Below are 23,174 nucleotides of genomic sequence, written 5' to 3' on the forward strand. Positions count from 1 at the left end.
AATGGCCTGAAAGTTTCATTTTGGACATGGTTTTCCAGGTTATCATGAAGGAAAAGTAATTAAAGGCAGATGATAAAACATCAATCTTAACACTTTGCTTTCCTGATTAATATTTAGACATATGTATGATTTCCATTTGTATCTTTGCTCCAGGCCTTGCAACATCAGAAGTGGACCTAGCCGTAAAGAGGGAATGAGGTATTATTGCATGTAAAAGTGCTTAGCAGACTGCTAGGCACAGGATAAACACTCAGTCCATTTGAACTTAAAGAGGTCTGTGGGCCCTGAGGCTGAGCCTCCCGCTGTGTCTCCAGGTTCGAAGGCTTACCCTGTCCTTCCCCCAGGAGGTCCTTGCACTAGATCAGCAGGGCCAGGCACACAAACTGACCACTTTATTTTTACAGCAGGGGTCATGTTTCTCAGAGCCCTAGACTGAGGTGAGAGAGGCGGTGAGCCAAAGGGAAGGAAAGTGACCCCTGCCCAGAGCAGGGGGAGGAGAGGGACAGAACTGCAGGGTTATCTTTAGATCCTGGTGACAGGAAAAGGTGGCCAGTGTCCTCAGTGCCCTCTCCCCACCTTCCCTGCTACCTCACTGCTACCTCACCAAGTCGTAGAGTTTGAAGGGTCCATAGGCAATCCCCATGCCTTAGGGAGGAAGAAAGAGGCTCAGAGAGGTAGAAGGTGTAACCCGAGGTCACCTAGAAAGTTACTGCTAAAGTCAGGGTTAGCACCTCCCCCATTACTTGATTTCCCCAATCCACACCCCCAGCTTTCCTCTAAAGAACTCCAGGAGGGCTCCGCAGCTGGGCAGAAAGAGTGCTTGGGAAATGCATTAGCTTAAGGGCTAGAGGATTTTTACATTTATAGAGCACTTTCCTCAAAAATTCTCAAAAACCCAATCCATCGATCTAACCCAGAGGCTCCTACTGAGGATGCCAGGGGAGAGGGTGTCAAAAGGTCAGAGCTCCTTCTCTCTTGCCTTTTAAAACTATCTTTTCCAGGGCCCTCCCTGATTTAGTACCTCCTCACCCAGCTCAAGAGTCCCCAGTCACTGGATAGGGACAGGAAGAAACAGATACCACACCTTGGCTCCTGTCCCTTCTGCTGGAAGTCCCTTGGGGGAGGGCAGGGGTGGTATCTGGGGACACAGTCCCCAGCCACAGTCAGACAAGCCCGATTCCTGGTGATGGGGTAATGCACACACAGCTCTTGGGTGGCCTAGCTCAGAAATACATTGAAGAGCCAGTTTTCAAAGATGCAGAGGCGGATTGGGCCCTGTGCCACAGAGTTGTCAGAGAACTGCCCGCTCTCAGGCTGCAGGAGACAAGGCCTAGATTTAAGGGGAAGGAGATTGTTTCCTTGGGGATTCACGTAGGGTTCTTTGAAGCAGTAAGCCCAACAAAAATCCTCAGAGACCAAGCAACTGACTCAGCTGGTCTCCTCTCCCCTGCCCTCCTAGGGAGCTGAATCTGAGCTAGGAAGGAGGGTGGGTGCCTGTTTTCCAGGAGGGCCAGCCTAGAGAGGAATCAGCATGCCCTAGGGGAAGTCGGGTGGGCAGGAATGGGCCGAGCTCCAGCTGCCAGCCTCCAGAGCTGCCCTTACACTGGAAGGCATTCACCCCTGGAGCGGGATCACCTTGTACAGATGATCAGGGTGGGTACATGGAAAGTGCTTCCTCCCCTGTCAGTTCTCAGACAGCCATCGAGACCCTGTGCAGAGGAGGAAGGGCAACAGAGAGCTCCAAGGAGGTCTCCAGCGCTATTTTGAGAGGAGCTCCTCCTAAGTAACAAGAGCTTGGCAGGGAGCCTCCTCCTACTCTGGCTCCCCTATTGCCCTTGCCCGCCCGCCTCCCTCTCCCTCCTCTTCCCCCATAAACCCTCGCGCTCCTGCCAGGGCACTGCAGGTAACAGAGGGAGCTCAGCGCAGCGCTGACTCGGCTCTTGGAGCTGGAGGACAACGGGCTCTGCAGGGAGCCCGCCTCCCCCACCACACACCCCCCTCACAGCTCCTCTCCAGATCAACACCAAGATGCATCTGCCCCTCTCCTTCCCCGAGCTACTCCCTGGTTGTAACCAGAGCCCCCATCTCAGGATGGGGAAACTGCAGGCAGGAGATTCTCTCTACTTGCACTAACTTAAAGTTAAATGTGCGCAAATCCTTCTGCCACTTGGGTTGGGGTTAGGTGACGCTACCTGGACAAACTTTTGGAGGCTTCCTTCTGCTGCACCAAGGTCTGCCCTCTACCTCTCCCTACTCACCACTCCCTTCCTCCAGCTCAGAGCACCAGCTTGGCCCCAGCCAGAGTCTCAGCGTCCACTGAAGTTTGGCAGGTGCCGAGGGGGTTAACAGGACAGCATGCACCAAACCAACCCACAGGCACGAGGCTTAGCAGTCCAGCAAGGAACACCACACAGAGTCCACCTCACACCAGCGAGTTGGAGTAAAGACAAACTCTTTCTGAACCCTTCTCCCGAGGAGAGTGGATCGCTTCTTCTCACTCCTCTGCTTTCTAGGGGCTCTGGGCAGAGGCAGGTAGGAAGCCACCTCCTCAATCCCTCCCTTCCTCTGTTTCTGTTTTCTGCCAGGTTCTGTCCAAACATCCTTTCAGGCTAAGGTGGGTAGGGAGCCCCAGACAGATGAGCTCATTGGAAGGAGGAGGGCAGAGGGAGGAGGGAGCTGGAATATCCTGACCAGAGGGATGCTCACCGGCCAGTCCCGAGCTGAAGAGGGTGTGCGCCCACTTCCGGGAGCAGGCATGTGCTGCCCTTGCAGTAGCTCCGAGACGGGGTGAGTCCTGGACATCTCTTTACTATAGGCCACACTGGGGTGGGGTTTGAAGCCCCCGGGCAGGGTGTCAACCACCCTACCCAGCACCCCAGAGCTATATTTCTCTCTCTACTTCATGGGTCACCATGGCCCCCTGCCTGTCCATCAAGGGAGGACGGTGACTCGGGAGGGCTGGGAACTGGAGGCTTTGGGAAGGTTTATCATCCATTGCAGCCTGTCTCTCGAAGGACTGCCTTGTCAGCTGAATAGCCAGATACCCTCCTGGCTGGGTCTGAAATGAGCACCTGAGACAGACTGAGCAAGCCAGAAGCACAGCATAGCAAGGAGTACCTGGCAGGACTCCCCAGATGCTCTGGCTTCATGCATTAGGAGCATTTAGTGTGGGAGCAGTGGGTCTTGCAAAGTGAGGGAGAGGGAGGATGTGGACCAGGAGAGGAAATGTGGCAGAGATGGTGGGGGGCAGATGAGAGGAAGAGAGGAGGTCTGGGAGCAGAGGAGAGAATTCCTGAGTCGAGGGCAACTTAAAGAATTTGGAATGTGGCTCAGGCTGAAGGGGACGGGTGGGGACAGGGAGACAATTGCCCAGTAGGTGAAGCAGAGGATACACAGGCTTTTGGCAGGAAGGGAGTGGAGCCAGAAGCCAGGAGAGGAGAAGGTGGCCAGCAGATGCTGTGGCTGTTTGCACAGAGCTGTGGGGCCAAGGGCCGGGCCATGTAGGGGTGGGCAGGAGAGGCCCACCGGGAAAGCATGGCCTCTGTTCACAGTGTTGCCCTTATGTTGTTGTCCATGGTCATTTTAGGGTTGGCTCCAAGCCACCCTTCCCCCACCCCCAAGTGCTTGGTCTGTAAGAGCCCAGTTCACCATCCTTTCTCCTGATGTCATGTGATAGCTTTGGCCTCACCAGGCCCTGAGCGTGAATTTGGCTCTGCTGTTTCCTAGCTATGCCACCTTGTTTGTACACATACTTATAACACCACAGAACTTTGTTTCCTCATTTGTAAAAATGAGAAAAGAATGCATTTGGGTGGGATGTTGCCCTGAGGATGAAGTAAGCTGATGTACATCGAATACCTAGGTCAGCACCAGGCACAGAGTAGGTACTCGGTAAATAGTGGCTCTTCTTATTGATCTAGCCAAGAGTCCCATACCTTCCTCCCTCAATGCCCTTAAAGTTCAAGATGGCCATGAAATCCACCCCTTAGCCCTTCCAGCAGGCTCAGCTCCCGTGGACAGCCTCCGGGTATAAGCGTGCTATGGGGGAGTTGAGGGAGATGTTGACAGATTTGGCCAAGCTGGGGGCACTCAGGGAGAGGGAGGCAGGGAGAACTTGTATCGTCCATCTACAGTCTTGACTGGAAAGACGGGAATTTCTGACCTGGCTAGTGGGCCTAGGAAGGCAAGTTAGACTTGGCCTCATCTTTGGAAAGAAGCTCCCCAAGGTCACCTGGCTTCAAATTTCCCACCCTCTCCCAGCGTATTTCTCACTGTACATAGAGGTTTGCCCACACCCCCCACATCCCCACCACGGATAAATCAGATACAGAAGAACCAGGAAAAGTGGTACAGGGGTATAGAGGGGGCCTGGGGAAAACCACAACTGAGTAAGAAGGCAGAGGGCCAGACACGTGTGCATGTTTGCCGGTGTATGTGTTATACGTATCTTCAGGCAAGCAAGACTTCTATCCCACTTCTATCATTTGAGTCCTAAAATGAGGAATGCAGAGGGCCATTATCAGTAAACTTAAAGGCTATCTAAAAGTATGACCTGATATATGAATCTTCCCAACCACACCCCCAAGTTATGCTTACATACCTTCCAGGATGGGGATCTCATTACCTCAAAAACTCAACCCCCTGCACAGCTCTGATTTACATTGGATCAGTATCTGTCTCTCCCTGCCAGTCCTAATGTCTTGCCTTGGGACAGAATGGGACAAGTCTAATCCCTGTCCCTGAGGCTACAGCCTGGGCCACTCTATCGGTCAATAGCTCTGATGCACACTTCCCTTCCTGGCTGAACACGCGCTCCTCTTCTCCCTCTTTGCCCACAGGAAGAACTGTCAATCTGTTGGGGCAAACTGTTCCTAGTCCCTTTGCCACCTGTTTACTGAGAATCCCACTTGAGAAGCAGAGGCAACTGTGGTTGGGATAGAGGTGACTTTGCCAGGGCCATAGGGGAAAACCCCTCCCATGGAATCCCAAGTAGCCAGGCTGAGTGCCTGGCACCCACTTGTCCCTCCTTCCCCAGCACCTCCTAGACCTCGAGGTCATTATTGCCAGAGAAAAGAAAAAGTTGCCAAATCAGGCCACCAACTCCCCCATCCCAACTCGTCTATTCCCATCACCTCTTCCCCAGGGCCTTGCTCCCTTTTCTCCTAGGCTAGGCTCCACTAACCGCCCCCCACCACATCCGTGTGCCATGTCAGGATGCCAGGATGTGGTTCTCAGCGGGGCTTCCTTCCCCAGGCCCTCCGGAGCCCTTATCCACTGGGTTGCTGGAGCCTGTCCTAAGAAGTAGCTGGCACTCTGGACATCAGCCTGGTAGCAGGCAGCCAGGAATGACTGAAATATGGTGGGTTTCGGCATGAGATTCTGTAGGAAGAGTGGGGGGCAGCAGTGCTACTAGGGCTCTCTGAGAAGGGTTCCTGCAGAGCCCTTCCTGCGCAGACCTTCTGAGCCCCCAAAAAGCCAATGAAGAAGGCCAGGAGACCTAGTGGGGGCCTGTCCTCCTGTCCTGTGTCCAGTTGCCCAGCCTGCACCCCACCAGACACTATCCCAGGCTCCTGTCACCTGAAGATGTTTTGATACTACCTTCCACCCTTGCAAGATGGAAGGGAGATAGGTAACCTAAGAAGGGCCCCTATGCAAACTGACATGAGGCACGTCATGCTGATGGGGGATGGGAACGGAACTCCGGGAACTAGTGCCAAAGGACATGAGCCTATTTGCCCAGGGACATCAGGTCAGCCTAGGGAAGGCATTTACTGGGGGAAGAGAGACTTGGGTTCTATCCAAGGCTCACTCATTAGCCAACTGTATGACTGGGCAAATCATGTTCCTCTCTGAACCTCAGCTTTGAAAACTGGGCCCTTAAGGAAGCATGAGTGCCTCTTCTGCACCAACTCAGGCCAAGCTGGGGAGAGCAGGGGAGGGGCCTGGGCTGGTGTGTGCTGTTGTGTCAAGCACTAGGTGCAGCACCTGTGGACTGCAGGAAGCACAGCGGACTCGGAACCCAGTGCCAGACTCTGTCTGTGCTTGACTCATCATGTCGCCTTAAGCATGTCACTTCTCTGTTCTGGTCCTCAGTTTCCCCTTTAGAATAATGAGGAGCCTTGACAGGTATTCCTGGGGGCCCTCCCATCTCTGCTGTTGCAAAGGTCTACTCTGTCACCCCTACTCCTTTTGACCTACTCCCTAGCAACCGTCCATGGGCAGGCCGATGGCTATCCCCCTGGGATATCCCACGCATGGGGTGTCCAGTGGGAACTGGGAGGCTCTTGGATGGGTATCTCCATCCCAATTGAGGGGCACAGGACACCAATCATTTTGAGCACCAGGGTAGGAGCTATCCCTTCCCCGACCAAGGCAGCTCATTCTGCAATCGAAATTAATCCACCCTGCCCCAGGCAGGCCGGGCCAAAGAACCCAAATTTAGGGGAGCTGCCTGAACCAAATCCAGCCTTCCCAGAAACCAGACTCAGTTTGTGACTTCCAAGGCCCTCTTCCCCAGGGCCTTGCTCCCTTTTCTTTGCCCATAGGAAGAACTCTCAATCTGTTGGGGCAAACTGTTCCTAGTCCCTTTGCCACCTGGTCCCCAAAACCAAGTGTTTGGGAGAAAAGCCCAGTGAGGAAGATGCTGCTGGCCTGGCTGAATATCAGGGGCCTGTGTCCATCCTGGAAGGAACCAACCAGAATCCCTGGTGCCTTCTGCAGCTCAGTCCATGTCCCTTGCCCAGATGTTCCTATCTGTTAAGTAGAGAAGCACCCTCCCCGCCAACACCCCATTCGTGGAAGGACTCAGGCTCCAGGGATAGACATTCTTTTAAACCAAGGGAACTTTGGTGCTGTTGAATACCAGCCACCTTTGCTTAACGCTGCCCCCTCCAGTCTGACTTCTCTCCCAAATGGCAGCTGTCATCCTTTAAACCATTAGAACTACCAATATCAAGGTCCTCTTGTCGTATTCCTAACTACTAACCACTGGTGAGGGTCTCTGGATCACCAGGGAGCAGACAGGAAGGAGACAGAAACCAAGAGAAAAGTAGGAACCAACTACCTAAATATGTCTTTGCCATTCAGCGAGTTGAGGTTTTTCTTGCTGAAAAGGGTTAGCCAGCCTGTCTCTCTTTGCAGTGGCCCTTAATTAGGAGGAAGAGACAGATGGGGGCGGGGAGGCGGGGGGAGGTTCTGAGAGAGCAGGAGAGGCTAGAGCGGTTGAGAAACTAGCAGAGTGTGGTGGTGGGAACATGCAGCCAGAAGTGGGGCTCGAACCTCAGGGTAGGAAGAGGAAGGTAAGCCTGGTAAGCCTCCTAGGAGAGAGAGAGAGAGAGGTGCAAGGGAGGGAAGGAGAGATGCAAAGAGACAGAAGAATGGAGAGCAAGGGAGGGAAAAAAAGGCCTGTTTTGGACAGTGGAGCCCCTAGCCAGGAGGTCGCCTTTGGTCCTAAACTTCTTAGGGCTGCTTTGGCACATGTAAATAGGATCCAGCAGTATGTAGATGGGACATGAGCCACCTGAACCTTCCCACAGCCACCCTTCTCCATGAATTGCATGAGGGCAGTCTCTGACCAGCTGTCATCTATTCTTCCTGAGTCCAGAGGAAGCAAAAGAAATGTCTAATCCAGCACCTTTGGGGAACAGAGCAGGAAGGATGGCCTGTCTGCCCGTGCAAAGAACAGGCAACATCCGCATGACAGTCAGCCGTGGGAGCTTCCAGGTTTGTCTTCATCCCCAAAATAATCGAGAGCCCTCCAAGAAGTAGGTGTTCAGTCACCCTGTCTCGGGGTGGGCAGAGTCCCCAGGGGACTGGGGAAGGCAAAGGGATGAAACATCTGTGGGGGGACAAGTGTGGGTTAGACAACATTCCCCTTGTGAGGCAGGGGCGTTGAGGCCCTCAGATGCTGGAGATCTGGCAGCACCAATGGGATTACCAGGCAAGGAGCACCTAGGGTTCCAGTTAAGATCCTGGCAAAGCTTCGGCCTACCCTGCCCTGAACCCCTGAATAAAGCCACACTCGAGGGATTTTCAGGGGAGACAGTTTATTGTCGCCAGTAGACCCAAACAATAAGACAAATTGCAAAAGAAACTCAGTCTGCTCCCAAAAGCAGATACATCCCAGCAGTCGGGTCATAGAGGGCCATCTCAGTTTCTCTCCCCTTCCAACCACCCCTTCCAACCTCTCTATAGCACACACAACCGAGAAAGTGCATATGTAGCTGGGTTTTCCCCTCCAAGTGCACAAAGCGCAAGAACATTCCAAAATTTGCCTTTGGTGAATCAACTCAAAACACTGAGAAGTGATTACACCTCCCCACACACACACAGTGTAACTTTTGGGGTGGGTGTGGTGAGATGTTTGATATTTGTATATATAATATATCTATACCTATATAGAGAGACTATGTATAGTGCATCAGCAAGCTTCAATAAAGGAAGACGCCAGCAAGAGGCACAGCAAGAGACACAGGCTGTCCATCCTTAAGACATAAGTAGGAAGGAAGATTTCTTGCTTCATCACCCGTTAACTGCACCAAGCCATTCCTATGACCTGGGACTATCCTTTTGGACCTGCCCAGTGTTTTCAATTGTCTGTCTGCTTAACCTGACCTTGCAAATATTTACCAGCCCAACCTTCCCAAGGAGACACGCAGAGAGAAATATGGATCCGATCAGCTTTTCCTTTTTATAAACTGGAAATAACTGTGAAGAGTCCATAGCTAGGGGGCAGATAGCTATTTCCAAAGCCAGTTCCAAGGCACCTCAAGGCATTTCAGTCCTGAAAAATTGTGCTTTGTTCTTATAAGCTAAATCCCATGGGTTAGCCAGCCCGTGTCTCTTTGCAGTGGCCCTTAATTAGGAGGAAAAGACAGATTGGGGGGAGGGGGAGCAGGGGGAGGTTCTGAGAGAGCAGGAGAGGCTGGAGCAGTTGAGAAAGTCAGCAGACTGAAACCAGCAGAGCATGGTGGTGGGAACATGCAGCCAGAAGTGGGGCTTGAACCCCACGGTAGGAAGAGGAAAAACTTGTCAGCATAAGTTAGGAAACGGTAGAGAAATGGCCGCTGTGGAAACATCTCACTGGTTTTCCACCTCTACTTACAGAAGCCCCATTTTGCTCCCAACCTCACCGTCCTGGGGGGAGGCAGCTCTATGAGTCCTCTGGAGGAGATTCTAAGAGGCTCCAGAAGAAAATGCATATGTGGGCTGAGCACCTGGGACAGAGATAGCTCCTGACCCAGCCCCATCTGCCAGGGCCCTGAGGCCCATGAAGAGACATTGCTTTTCCTGGGCCCCAACTGGTCAGGGCAGAGGGAAAAAAGACTCCAGAAATCTTAGGCTTCTTGAGGGAGAGTTAGAACTTCTTAGAATACACTAGGAAAGCCCGCAAATAATTCCCCTAAATGTTATGGATCCTGGAAAAAGATAAGTTCCCAACATCAGCACAGATCCTCACTCATCCTGGGAGAGAAGGACACTTTAAAAGTGACCCAAAAAATGAAATCTGCAAGCTGCAGAAATGTATACAACCTCTCTTGGTCACAGCTGGCATGAGGTGCCCACCACCCACCTCTCTGCCCCCAGCTGGCTGGCTCGAGTATGGGCAGTGTCCATCTGCTGCAGGCATCCTGGTGGCTTAGCCCACCCACATTGGCAGTGTGTTGATTGGCAGTTAGGTACTGAGCTGATGAGTTTAGCATTTCCAGATGGGCTTGACTCACTCACCTCACCCAGGTGTTACCAGGCTGGTTGCCCATCCCCCACTCTGTGCCCACTCTGCCTGGCCTCTGCACCCTTGACCCTGTTGTATCGCCCCTCTTTCCTGCTGTATCTCCCTTCCCAGGGCCCAGATTCTAGAATCTCTTCATCTTCCCCAATTGTAGCCTTGGAAGCAGTGTCTTGCAGAGGTGGAATTAGATGCACCAAAAAGTTAATCTTGGTCCCTACAGTGCCAACCTGGTAGCCCCCAATGCTTATGGCTTTGTGTATATCCCCAGTGCCCGGCACAGTGCCTGGCATGTAATAGATGCTCAATAAATGGTTGCTGAATTGAAGCGAATTAAGCTGAATCTCCCAGATGATATTGCTCTCTCCCCAAATTGGCCATCTGATGGGCAGAGGCAGGGACTGGTCCCTGAGACTGTCACGGTCCTGTCTCCACCCCCTTTCCTAGACTTATTCCCTACCCTGGGCACCTGACTCCCTGAGCAGGGGTGGGGCTGAGCTCCTGGAAAGGCTGGGAAGTGCTGGGGCAGGGAATGGGGCATTTGCCAGCAGCTGCACCCTTCATGCTCGAGCCCTCCCTCCCTGCTTCCCTCCACTCCTCCTCAGTCCTGGCCAGAGGGGCTGGGCTCCTGGGAGAGGGGCAGGGCTAGAGGAGCCCACCCCTCCACCTCGCCCCATCATGGACCAGGCCCCAGAGGCCCCTCCCACCTGGAAAACAATGGCTCTGTTGATTCAAACTGGAGACTGAGGAGCCAGAGAAGAGGGCAGGACCCTCAGTTTCTGTCAGTTGGAACCTCAGTTTCCCCATTTGTAAGTGAGTGACTTGGCTAGTTGATCTCAGGATCTTCCAAGGTCGTGTTCTCAGAGTCAGTGTTTCTGTCTCTTGCTCCTTCTCTCAGGCCTAACCAATTTCCATTGAATGTGAGTGTAATGGCAGTGATGGTTGGCTCCCTCTTTTTTTTTTTTTTGGGACGGAGTCTCTCTATGTCGCCCAAGCTGGAGTGCAGTGGTGTAATCTCAGTTCACTGCAACCTCCGCTTCCCAGGCTCAAGCGATTCTCCTGCCTCAGCCTCCCAAGTAGCTGGGATTACAGGCACACGCCACCATGCCCAGCTAATTTTTGTGTTTTTAGTAGAGATGGGGTTTTGCCATGTTGGCCAGGCTGGTCTTGAACTCCTGACCTCAGGTGATCCACTCGCCTCGGCCTCCCAAAGTGCTGGGATTACAGGCGTGAGCCACCGTGCCTGGCCTACAATTGCCATTTTTGTCCCTATGAAGGGAGTTGTTGGGAGAGGAGCGAGTAGCGTGGCCACAGATGGGACAGGGCTGCCACTGGGGACTCAGGTTCCCAGGCCTGCCCTCATGCTGGCCTCAGACTTTCCCTTCCCTCTCTGCAGCTAAAAGCCAGGTGGAAATCCCACCGAGGGCAACTGGGAGAGTTCTCACTGACGCCCCAAAGAAAGCTGGCCCACCCCGCGCATGGCCTCCTCATTTCCCAGCCTTGGCTGCCCCTGCCCAAGCGAGGGTGGTTACCCCAGGGAGAAGTCAGAGCCTGCAGCAACCTGAGTTCACCATGGGGCCCACCCCTCAGCCCCTCAGCTGACTTTGAAACTGGCCTCTGTTGGTGGGTGCCCTCTGTGGAACCTGACCCCCTACCTGGAGCTGCCCTTCTGTCTGGCTTCATCCACAGTCCCAAGGGATTAGGAACCAACGGGAGCCCCAAGGAGGCCACTAGCAATGGAAACGAGGGCCAGATACGGCCTCCCGGGCCAGGGCACATGTCCAGCTTTGCCTGCAGCCCTGGCTTTCCTTCAGTGCCCTGGAATGCACAGTCATCCCTTTAACATGCCCCTCCAAGCTTCAGGAACTCATCGTCACCTCCAGCCTGACGGCTGCTCTGGGCTGGGAGCAGGGGAGGAGCACAGCCATGCCAGGCCAAGCCCTCCTGAGGGAGCTCTGTCAGCACAGGGAAGCCCTCCCTCCCAGCCAGGTCCTCTCTGAAGCCACTGCCAGGCCAAGCACTGGGCAGGTGGACGGCGGCCTCCTCCGCCACCCCTGCCCACCCACTCCCTTCTCTCTGGGGACCCTCACACGTACCTCCTGCCTCCCCCAGGGACTGGCAGGTGGGAGTCCTTTCTCTCCTCTCCCCAGGGCCCACATGTCCCAGAGCATGGCAGGTTTCTCAGATGGAAGACAGTGGGTCACTCTTGGTGCAGGGCGGGAGATACGAAGTGGAGGGTTCAGGAGGCCCCAGGTGGGCCCTGGGGTCCTAGGTCACGGGAAGCACACCAAGAGCGGGCAGGCAGGGTCACTGTACAGGGCAGAGAGGGGAGGAGACGGGACACAGGAGGCTGCAGGGCCGGCCACCCACTACTTGGCGCCATCATCCGGGTTGCCCTCGCCGTCCGTCTTGCCCTCCTCCTCGGTCTTCAGGTCATCTGTGCTCAGCTTCTGCTCTTTTTTTCTCCTCACACATTTGACCACCATCAGCACCAAGATGATCACAGCCAGGAAGCCCCCGACAGAGGCACCCACAATCACGGCCACCGTGGAGTCCCGCTCAGGGGGCTCTGGAAAGGAAGGAGAGCCACTGAGCACCAGGGCTGGGAAAGGGGCCTCCCCACCACCCCACTACCCATGGCATGCGTGGAACCACCCTGACTTTACTCTCCTCCGCGGACAGGACTTTAGCAAAGCCAAAAAGCAATCCAGGTGACTGACCCTGAAGTGCCCCCACCCTCAAATCCCAGGACACCCAAAGGCCCCAGAGGAGGTAGTGTGATGAAGTATTTAAGAGCACGAACTTTAAGATCAAACCAGACCCAAATTTGAGTCCTGATTGTACAACTTATGAATTGCATGACCTTAAGTAACTTATCTTCTCTAACCTCAGTTTTCTAACCTGTAAAATGGGGTTAATAATAATACCTTCCTCGAAGGTTTTCATGAGGATGAAATAATGCATAAACAGAGCTTAGCCCTACGACTGAGACATAGAGGTGCCCAATAAATGAAAGCTGCCATCATCACCGTCATTATTATTGTTGTTGTTGTCATCTGAAACAGGGTCTTGCTCTGTTGCCCAGGCTGGAGTGCAGTGGCGCAATCATGATTCGCTGCAGCCTCGACCTGCTGGGCTCAGGTGATCCTCTCACCTCAGCCCCCCAAGTAGCTGGGAGTATAGGTGCCAGCCACCATGCCCAGCTAATTTTTGCATTTTCTGTAGAGATGGAGTTTTGCCATGTTGCCCAGGCTGGTCTCGAGCTCCTGAGCTCAAGCTATCTGCCTGCCTCAGCCTCCCAAAGTGCTGTGATTACAAGTGTGAGCCATCACGCCCAGCCCCATCATTAAGACCGGGATTATAGTCTATATCATTACCAGGACTCTCTGGGACATGTTCCCAGGTTCTTGAGGACTAGAGGGAAGAAAATGGATTCCTTCTACGTAGCACAAATGGTTGCTCCCACCCTCAGGAAGGCATGGCCTCCCCAAAGTGCCCTGAGCGAGTGCTGCACAGAGTAGGTGGGTGGGAAAGGTCAGGGCCCCGAAGCTGGCACCCCAGCCTTCACCTTCCATGATGACTTGCAGATGGATCTTGCCATGGCCCCGGTGGCGGTCTGGGGGGTTCATGATGTAGCAGTTGTAAATCCCCTCGTCCTCAGGCTGCACGTTTCTCAGCATCACGGACACATCGTACTTGCTGGGGTTCCCCGAGAACTCCACGCGGTCTTGAAACCGCTCCAGCTTCAGGTTAATGATCTTCATGCGGAACTGGAGGAACTGGGGATGGAGCGAGGGACAGGATGGGCAGCTGGGCGGCTGAATGAGCAAGCGACTACAAGGACAGCGAGGATGCCCCCTCTTCCTATCTACCCTTTTCCTGGGGAAGAGAGGCAGTTACCTCTAGGAGGCACCAGGGTGTGCAGCACACCTTGTGTCAAAGCCTCCAGGGCACGCAGCCCACCCAGGGTCCTCTGGGGCCTAGTCCAGCGCGGGGGCCGATGATGGGACGGGGCCTTCATGCTGCGGGGCTCCTGCCTCCTCCCCCACTCCCGCCTTCAGCCCAGGACTCACCATCTCCTCGGAGCAGTTGTTGCACCCCTGGTAAGTCCAGTTCAGGGAGAACTGTTTGTGGTTCACTGTGTAGCAGGAGTTGAAGGTGCAGGGCAGGCGGGCATCAGAGCCATTGAGGACATTGAGGGTGGCAGGTACTGTGACCTCCATGCTCCGTCCTGGTGGCACTGCAGACGAAGCCACAAGCTGATGAGGAGTCTGGCTGAAAGGGCTGGGGAGGGGCAAGCCCTCTGTGCCTGAGGGTGTTGGGGGATGAGGCAGAGCAGAGCAACCGGCAGGGGACTGGGCAGGGGACTGGGTCCTCGACAGCGCCAGTTAGTCAGGAGGTGGGAGTTATTGTTACTTGCAACAGGGTCTCTGTTGCCCAAGCTGGAGTGCAGTGGCGCAATCATGATTCACGCAGCCTCAACCTGCTGGGCTCAGGTGATCCTCTCACCTCAGCCTCCCAAGTAGCTGGGAGTACAGGTGCAAGCCGCATGGAATTGGGCTTCGTTCTTCCTGGCAGGGGCCCACTCAGCCTCCCCAGTCCATACTCGTGGAGTGGGCAGGCACATATGGGGCACCAGATATGGTCTTTGAGGCAAAGTGGGGTGGCAGAGCAGGTAGGGGAGGAGAGAGACCAAATCATCACGTCACCTGTCAAGCCAGGGGCAGCCAAATGGCCCCAAGCCTTTTCTAGAACCACTGTTAGGCAACCCCCGCCCCCACCACACTTGCCCCACTTCTGTCATATGCTAGCAGAAGACCACAGACAGGGGCTTCACTATGCTTGCCTCAGTTTCCCCCTTATTCTCACCACTTCGAACCATCTTTGCTGGGCCAAAGCCCTTCCAGCTGAAACTGAGGGCTCCCCTGCAGTTCTGTTCTCAGGGCAGCAGCCTGAGAACAGCTGGAGATTTGGAAGGCCTCACTCTCCATATCCCAGGGACAGAGCAAAGCTGTGTCCCAGCACAGCCCAGCCCCCTACCTTCCTCAGGCTTGTGACAGACAAGAAAGAGGGCAGACAAGCTGTGGGAGGGAAGAGGTGCCCCAGAAGGTGAGGCACCATTCCAAGGACCAGCTGATGGGTCTACAGGGACAGGAGTCCCCCTTGGAGATGTCAGACCTGGAGACACCACGGCAAGGAGCTGCTACAGGAGGGCAGGGTGGGAGCTGCTGGTTCTGTGGAGGAGTCCTATTAGGAACACTAGATGTAGGCCAGGAGACCTTGGTGCTGGGGCTGAGAAAGGCCTGTCCCACTCTGACATTCTAAGCAGGACAGAGCCTATAGGGAGGTGAGCGAGGGGCCTGGGGCAAGACACTTAAGGGGCATCCACTCTCTGGTCATGGAACTACCTCCTTAAATGTCACGCCCCAGGCACCTCACTGGACTCACCTGAGCCCTAGCCTTCATTCCAAGATGCTCTGCCCGTATCCTCAAGAACCTTATCTCAGAAGGTTCCCTTTCTTTATGGAGGATAAACAGCAGTGTTCAGCGTCATTCATTCACTCATTTACCAAATATTTATAAATCACCTACTGTGTGCCAGGCACTTAGTCTAGGCCCTGAGGGTTACTGCTGTGAACAGGACAGGCAGAGTCACTGCATCATGAAGCTTATATTCTGGGAAGAAGGGTAGACAAGGAAAAAAATCATGGAGTTGTAGGTTAGAGACACACGGCAAGGTAGAGGGGCATTGTCTGATGTTGGGTGGGCAGGGAAGCCTGCTGTGAGGGGGACACGCAGGCAGTGCCCGCCTGAAGTGAGGGAGTGAGCCCGTTGAAGTTTTGAGGGAGTCGAGTTCCCAGGCAGGGGTACTCCCAGGGGCCAAGTCCCAGTGACTGGAAGGAGCTTCGTGTGCCTGAGGCAGAGGGAGCAGAGTGACCAAGGGGGCGCATGGTGAGACCTGAGGTCCGAGAGTAAGGCAGGGACCAGCTCACAAAGGCTTTGTGGGCCAGCATGCGGAGTTTCCTCTTTGGAGTGTGATAGGAGGTCCCTGCAGGGTTGGGGAGTGCTGGGAGGCTGTCCAGGCGAGCCCAAGTGGCTGATGTGGGAATAGCATAGACAAGGGGATGCGACTAGACTTGGGTTCAATCCCAGCTCCAGCATCAGAAGCTGGGAGAGTGGGGGCTGCTCCTTTGTAAAATGCAGCTGGTGACACGTATCCCCCAGGGTTGTTTCCATAATGAAAATAAGCAGTAAGTATTCAGCAAATGGTAGCTGCTATTATCCTCAATTCTCCCCAAGTTCTGCCTTGCAAACAGGAAGGGCTTCTAGGGGAGCATCTGGCCTGGCCTGAGGGCACCTTGGAGACTGTCCCCTCCAGCCAGTCCTTAGGAATTGGCAAACAGCCCAGGCCTGCAGGGCTCCTATTTTTCAAACTTTTTTTTTTTTTTCCTGCACAAAGCTGCAGAAGCAGCTGCCCTGCAGCCTGCAGGGACATCAACATCTGCCTGGAGCACCCTTCTGCCGGCCCTGCCCCTGGCCCGAGGGATCAGGGCAAGTGGTAGGACTTAAGAACCAGAGATTCTCTGAACTGGAAGCAGCCCTGGATGGAGGGGTAGGCATGGGGACCTCATCTGTTCTCCAAGCTGGGAGGCAGGCGTCACCATCTGCGTTTTCTAGAGGAGGAGCCCAGGGCTGAGGATTCCAGGTGTGAGTTTAAGTGCTCATTAGGGGAGTACGGCCTGGGGAGGATGAGTGGGCCCCTGCCAGGAAGAACAAAGCCCAATTCCATCTCCTGCACTTTCATCACCATTCTGAAAGCATCTGGCACCGCACCAGCCAGGGAGGAGGAGAGCAGAAAATGCCAACAGCATCTCTATCTGCAGAGGCACAGAGCTCTGAGGGAAGGCATTGACGGTGCTTGTCCTGAGCTTACCTCCCATCCCAGGAATGTGCTGCCCCTCTAGCTCTTCCCTTGGGAGGTCGATTATCTTCCCAGGGGCTCTTCAGGCCAAAAAGTCTGCGTTCTGTGAAGCCCGGCTGACCCTGCGCGGGCCTCTGCCCGCCCCCTCCACCAAGCCCAAGGCAGTGCTCCAGATTAGAACTTGAACTCCACCATCTCGAAGGAGCTAGCACCCTGCCGTGGAGGAGGGCAGGGTAGAGAGGAGTGCGGGGGCGCCTTTTCTGGCCCGCAGGACTGGGGCAGCCAGAGAGGTGCAATGCGGGCTCCCCCTCCCCACCCTGCAGCGCGGCACTGCAGAAGGTACCGGGCGGAACACGCGTGCCCTCTACTGGTCACAGAGGTGAAACGTCAAGTTCCATCCGGCGAGGGAGCTTGGGATCCGGAGCCAGAGTTGGAGCTGAGATCAGAAACCGTAGATCTAGCCCTACTGTTTTATCGATGAGGAAAGAGAGGCCATGAGAGCCACACGCAGAGAATAGGGACAAGCTGAGGCCAGAGTCACGGTTCCTAGCCCCTCATCCAAGATCCCCACGTGAGCCTGTGACCTTACCAGAATCCCAGCAGCTTTAGGGTGCTGGGCCTCAGACCTTCCGCCAGTCCGGGCCCTCATTAAAAAGGAGGGGGCCATGGCTCAATAAGATCACAGCTGTGAGCAAAACTCTGGTCTCTTGATTAACTCTCCTGCTTCGGGAGAGCACCCGAATGCATGGCCAAGGCCACAGAAAGGACTTCACAGCCACAAACCCTTACAAAATGCTTACAACGAGCCGGGCACTGTCTAAGCATTCTACACATATCACCTCATTTAATACTAACAAAACCCTGTTATCACTCCCACATTCCGGATGAGGAAGATGCAGCACAAAGAAGTTAAGAGACGAACCCAAGTTCACGGCTAGTGAGAGGCGAAGCTAGAATCTGAAGCTAGTCTGCCTGGCTCCAGGCAGCGTTGAGGCACTGAAGCTGAGTGGGGAAGTGAGCCCCATCCCAAGGCATCTGGGGTACCAGATCTCTTGCCGACTATATGGCAGGTCCAACTCCAGGCAGGCCGGCCAGCAGGGAATGGTTGCATTTAAAGGAACCTCCATACAAGGGAGGCACGCAGTCTTCCTGGTTGTCCCATTTGAGACCAGGTCTGGGGCCTGTGTCTCCGATTTTCAACTCACAGAAGGGAAATGATCATCAACGGGCTGTGACTTCTGATCTTAGATCCAAAACCTCAACAGTGGTGGGCCCCCTGCTGTCTCCAAGGCACATCTGGGCCCTCAGGCACCGTGTCATCCACTGTTCTAACTAGCCCATCTTGCAGTGACTGTGAAAATTTGCTCATCTGCCAAATGCTATCTCTTGCAGAGACTGGAAGTTAATCTCTTCACTCCTCTTTCCACCCTACAGCAAACTATGAGGTAATTATTTCCTTCTTTTTTTTTTTTTTTTTTTTTTAGTATCTAAACAGATGAACTGTCTCCCAGGGCAGCTCCTGCCTCCCAGGTGAGTGTGGCTTCCAGCCCGTATCTCCGCACCTGCACTGCCGTACCATCCAGACCCTTCCTGCTCCAGGGCCTCCCCAACCCCAGCCACTCTAGCCCATCTTCGTGCAGCCAGGAGCAACCCACCCTCATCACTCCTCACCTCCAAACCTCCAACGGCTACCCACTGCTTTCAGCATCGAGTCCAGGCTCCTGGGCACGGCTTCCAAGCCCTTTGCCATCTGAGGCCAACTTATACCCTAGCCTCATCTCCTGCCAGCCCCCATCCCCCCAGGTCTCCTTCACTCCAGTGACCCCAGTTCTGATTTTTTCTGAAAACACCACCTTGCTTCCCTTCTCCATGCCTTTGCACATATTTTTGCTTCAGGTTGGGAAGCTCATTTGCCCTCCTGTCCCTGGGGCCCTCCTACTTATTCTTCAGGTCCCAGCTCACAGCACATTAGCCTCAGTGACAGTTTCCCCAGTGTCCTTGTCCTCACCCAAGCCCTGTTCCTATCTCTTCCACATGACTTGGGGGCAGAATGGCAGGATAGTTAACCTCCCAGTGCCTCAGTTTCCTCATCTGTAATATAGGGGACAATAAGCCCAACTTCGTAGGGCTGTTGTAAGGATTAAGTGACTTACTGTCTGTATGAAGTTCAGCACAGTGCCTAGCACATGGCCTGGACAAAAGTTAGCTGCGACTCTGATGATCACTATTGCTATTATTGTTACCATACATACAATGTTGTCTTGTTATTATTTGTTTATGGGCCTGTTTCCCTCAAGAGGCTCCGGGGAACTGATTCTTATTCATCTTGGTATCCCTGGCACCCAGGACAGTGGGTGGCACAGACTGGGGCTCAATAAAGTCGACTAAAGGAAGAAGAGACCGCTTTCTCTCCATGTCTGGGTCCCTGCCACCACAAGCAGCAGGTACGTGCAGTGGGCCAGAGTGAGGACCAGACTTCACTTTCTTTCTCTTTCTTTCTTTCTTTCTTTAAGAGACAGGGTTCGGCTCTGTTGCGCATGCTGGAGTGCAGTGGCGTGATCACGGCTCACTGCAGCCTGCAACTCTTGATACTCCTACCTCAGCATCCTGGAACAGTTAGGACTACAGGCACACGCCACCATGCCTGGCTCATTTTTCTTTTTTTCTTTTTTCTTTCTTTCTTTCTTTTTTTTTTTTTTTTCTGTAGAGACAGGGTCTTGCTATGTTGCCCAGGCTAGTCTCCAACTCCTGGCCTTAAGCAATCCTCCCACCTTAACCTCCTAAAGCACTGGGATACAGGCGTGAGTCACCGTGCTCAGCCCAGACTCCACTTTCTATGCCTCCCCTAACATAATCCATACATTGGTAAGCAGGCCAGTGACTGTGGAGTTAACGGTCTCAAGAAAAACTTGAGGGAAGTCCAGTCATTTGCATTGTTTCTAGCTAAAACTAGCCTCATGTGCTTCTGTTGTGGGTACAGTTGGTTGCCCACCTGCCCTTTCTCTTATGGCCCTCTTCTCTTATGGTCACCTCCATAGTCATCCCCACAAGCCCAGCCCCGACAGAGTCCCCTCCCTCATCACTTGTGGCATCCTCCATCCCGGGGATCGATGCTACTGCAACACCACCAAAGTTCCATTGTCAACTCAGCCCTCAGCATTGGAGTGCCAGGGACATGCCTCATTACAGCACCAATCAAATTCAAGTTCAAGTTCAGGATTCCCATTCCTGTGTCCTCTCCCACTCAGCTTTGCAGAAGCTTTAGCTGCCTCCCACCACCATCTCCTCACCCCCAACACTCAGACCTCTTCATCCCAGACTCCCTTTTCCCTGCCATAGCCCAGGGCTCTGGGTCCTGGTCACTGAGCCCCCTTTCTAACTTTACTTAGCCATGGCTCTCACCAGGCGGCTTCTCTCCTGCAGGGAGCACTTCCTAACTCCTGAGGGAAGGGTCCTGTCCTCCATCTGGGGCTCCTTGCAACAGTCCACTCACCCAACTCCCCCTCTTTCAGCCTGTCCTGAGACTGATCAATTAGGTACTGTTAATACAGCAGTGCCATTTCTTGAACATTGGGGGCAGTGGAATCCAATGTTTAAGAGAATGTGGTGAAGTCAGACCCAGGGAGTTCAAATCTCAGCTCCCGTTACCCGTTACCCGTTACCGTAGTCATCTGTTTCCTCCCTGTAACCTGAGGTATAATAGAATCTACCTCAGATTGCTGTGAGGGCTGAACAAGACACACAGTGCCTGGGCTCACGAAAAGCATTCTTACGTTAGCCATTCTTAAGTTCCTGCCGTGCCTGGATCACAAACACGCCAGGCAGTAGGCATTCTTTAGTTTACCCAGAAGGGAACTGAAGCTCAGAGGGGTTGAGTAACTTGCCTGTGGTCATTACGTAAATGACAAAGGTGGCTTGAAACCCAGGTCCTGCCGGAGATTCCATAGCATTCCTGCCCTGATGTTAATATGCCAAGTAACTCAGCAAAGCAGGCTGGCAGGGCCTCTGCACTGTCTGTGTTTAGCGCTCCTACCCCAAACCCAGCACATCACGCCACAGAAAGAGAGAGAGGCTTTGTGGTGGCCAATATTGCCATCAAGTCCTTGGACTTGACTCTCAGTTGCTGCTCCAGCAATAAGTAAGTTTAGGAGCAAGAACGAAACTCTACAAAGCAGGCTTGCAAATAACTTTCTAGCCCACTTCCCCACCAGGAAGTCTCTGAGTGGTCAAATACAAAATTAACATTTGGGGCTACTTGACAGGACAGTCTGCAAGACTGGACTGGGCAGTTCTGAGGCTGGATTTAAAGGGCCGCAACCTCGCTCAGCCCATGGGTTCCATTTTTTCCTGAATCTCTACACCTGGCCCCTCCTCCATTCCATCGGGCCCAAGCCAAAGGTGCCTTCTCCATCAGTGCGTGCCTCAGCAGGTCTCCTCCCAACCCAGACATCATTCCCCAAGCCCGCTTCCCACCTACTCCCACACACGTTCCAACAGATCAGTGAGACCGAGTGCCAGGAAGCCAGACCCAGACTCAACTTTCTGCCACCAGCTCCCCCGCACACTCTCCTAACACCCTAAATCCACCAGGATCAAGGTTCCGAAAAGAAGCCCCTTAAGGGAACATTAAGTCCCAGGACCCCACATTTGCGGCAGCTACAAAAAAAAAAAAAAATCCCTGAAGATACTGCAGGTCAATCCACTCTCTGCCCCACCCCCACACTGGTCCACTTAGGGGAAATCCAAAGAAGATTCACCTCCCTTGACCACTGTCAGCCCCCAGCAACACTCAGATCCCCTGACCCAACATTTCTGTGACTAAGTAGTCCCAGGGTTCTGCACTCCCCAGCAACGTCCCTTCCAGTCCCCAGCACCTCCCCTCCCAAGGACACAGAGGGAAGCACTAGCAATGTCTTCTTTCCTATCCCCTGCCCCCATCCTCTTCACGTTGCGGCTACACTTCTGAACCCTCGGGAGCATGCAGATGTGAGTCTAACTTACCCAAAGAGAAAAAGAGACTGAGCCCCGTGAGACTGAAGGCAGGGCGAGGTAGCCAGGCATCTCTGTGCATTTTCAGAGACTGAGATGTTAGTCGGGTGGGCTACGGGAGAGGGTGATTTGAGGGGGCGAGGACTACAGGGGAGGAATGGTTGGATGCTAAAAAAAAATGCACGGATGTACTTCAAAGACATATGCAACATTAAGGAAGCTTTATTTCCATCTCTCTAATATGGCCGGCTTGTATGTTGCTGCTAAAAAGAGAGAGAGAGGGAGTGTGTAAAGGAGAGAGAGAGAGAGATGGGGGGAGAGAAAAGGGGGATGGGGTAAATATTGTGGTTGGTGGATTTCAAAAAGCAGGTGGGAGGGCATAAAAAAGTCATTTTGAAAAGAACGAAATCCCCAGAAATTTTTACCCTCTAAAACAAGAAATAATACAAATCCTGCCTTTTGACTTCACTCGGATGATTGTTGGATTTTGAAAACTATTAGAGGAATCCATTTATTTTAAAGATTCTGGAAAGGGGAAACACTTATTGTCATTTAAAAACAGGGAATGGTCCCATTTAAAGGAAACTCCATACAGGCTGGCCCAGTGGCTCACACCTGTAATCCCAGTACTTTGGGAGGCCAGATGGATCACTTGAGTCCAGGAGTTCAAGACCAGCCTGGGCAACATGGCAAAACCCATCTCTACTAAAAATACAAAATTTAGCCAGAAGTAAATCTCACACCTGTAGTCCCAGCTACTGCACCACACTCCAGCCTGGGCCCAGCCTCCAAAGGAAAAAAAAAAAAAAAAAAACTTAAAAAAAGGAGATACTTGTTCTTGTGTTATTGAAAAGGGTTCATTCAGGAAAGTGATTGGAGAGATTTTCAAGTGGTAATGATTTCCTCATTCTAGCATTTCCACTGAAAACAGAACATGTTGAAGCAGGCTGATAGAAAAATACCCAAGAGATCTTATAATCGAATGTAACACAGGCCTTTGGAGAAATCTGATCCAAACAAATCAACAGGAAAGAAAAGTTTTTGAGACAATTGGGAAAAGTTAAATATGGACTACATATTAGATTGTATTAATGAATCATTTCTAGTTTTGTTGGGTGTGATAAATGTGGTTTTGTCCTTTAGCATCTCTATCTGTTAAAGACACACATGGATGGCCGGGCAGGGTGGCTCACACCTGTAATCCCAGAACTTTGGGAGGCCGAGGCGGGCAGATCACAAAGTCAGGAGTTCGAGACCAGCCTGGCCAGCATGATGAAACCCCGTCTCTATTAAAAATACAAAAAGTAGCCGGGCATGGTGGTGTGTGCCTGTAATCTCAGCTACATGGGAGGCTGAGTTAGGAGAATTGCTTGACCCGAGGGGGGAAGAGGTTGCAGTGAGCCAAGATCATGCCACTGCACTTCAACCTGGGCGACAGAGCGACGCTCTGCTTCAAAAACAACAACAACAATAAAACAAAAAACCAAAATAACACACACATTGGTGTGTTTATGGGTAAAATAATATGATGACTGG

General features: G+C 53.2%; 1 protein-coding gene across 2 annotated transcripts; it reads right to left on the reverse strand.

The window, feature by feature from the left end:
• Positions 1 to 8,028: 8,028 nt before the first annotated feature.
• LOC105476419 (sodium voltage-gated channel beta subunit 2) lies at positions 8,029 to 21,929 on the reverse strand. Of its 2 annotated transcripts, none has more exons than XM_011732372.2 (4): positions 21,651 to 21,929; positions 13,801 to 13,967; positions 13,296 to 13,506; positions 8,029 to 12,296 (listed from the first exon to the last, which is right to left on the reverse strand). In XM_011732372.2, exons 1-4 carry the CDS (start codon positions 21,718 to 21,720, stop codon positions 12,097 to 12,099), a joined length of 648 nt encoding a protein of 215 aa, XP_011730674.1. In that variant the 5' UTR covers positions 21,721 to 21,929; the 3' UTR covers positions 8,029 to 12,096. The 2 variants fall into 2 exon arrangements, with proteins under 2 accessions (XP_011730674.1, XP_011730676.1); XM_011732374.3 differs by lacking the exon at positions 21,651 to 21,929 and adding an exon at positions 16,662 to 16,851 and having other exon boundaries at positions 10,610 to 12,296.
• Positions 21,930 to 23,174: the final 1,245 nt, after the last annotated feature.

This window comes from Macaca nemestrina, chromosome 12 (genome assembly GCF_043159975.1).
Source record: "Macaca nemestrina isolate mMacNem1 chromosome 12, mMacNem.hap1, whole genome shotgun sequence".
Classification (NCBI taxonomy): domain Eukaryota; kingdom Metazoa; phylum Chordata; class Mammalia; order Primates; family Cercopithecidae; genus Macaca; species Macaca nemestrina.

Excerpts from the sequence above, each read along its gene's own strand:
- LOC105476419 (XM_011732372.2), bottom strand. The coding sequence starts at position 21,720 with ATGCACAGAGATGCCTGGCTACCTCGCCCTGCCTTCAGTCTCACGGGG. Across the intron at positions 13,507-13,800 it reads ACAACTGCTCCGAGGAGATG|TTCCTCCAGTTCCGCATGAA; the intron begins GTGAGTCCTGGG and ends CTCCATCCCCAG. Across the intron at positions 12,297-13,295 it reads TCTGCAAGTCATCATGGAAG|AGCCCCCTGAGCGGGACTCC; the intron begins GTGAAGGCTGGG and ends CTTCCTTTCCAG.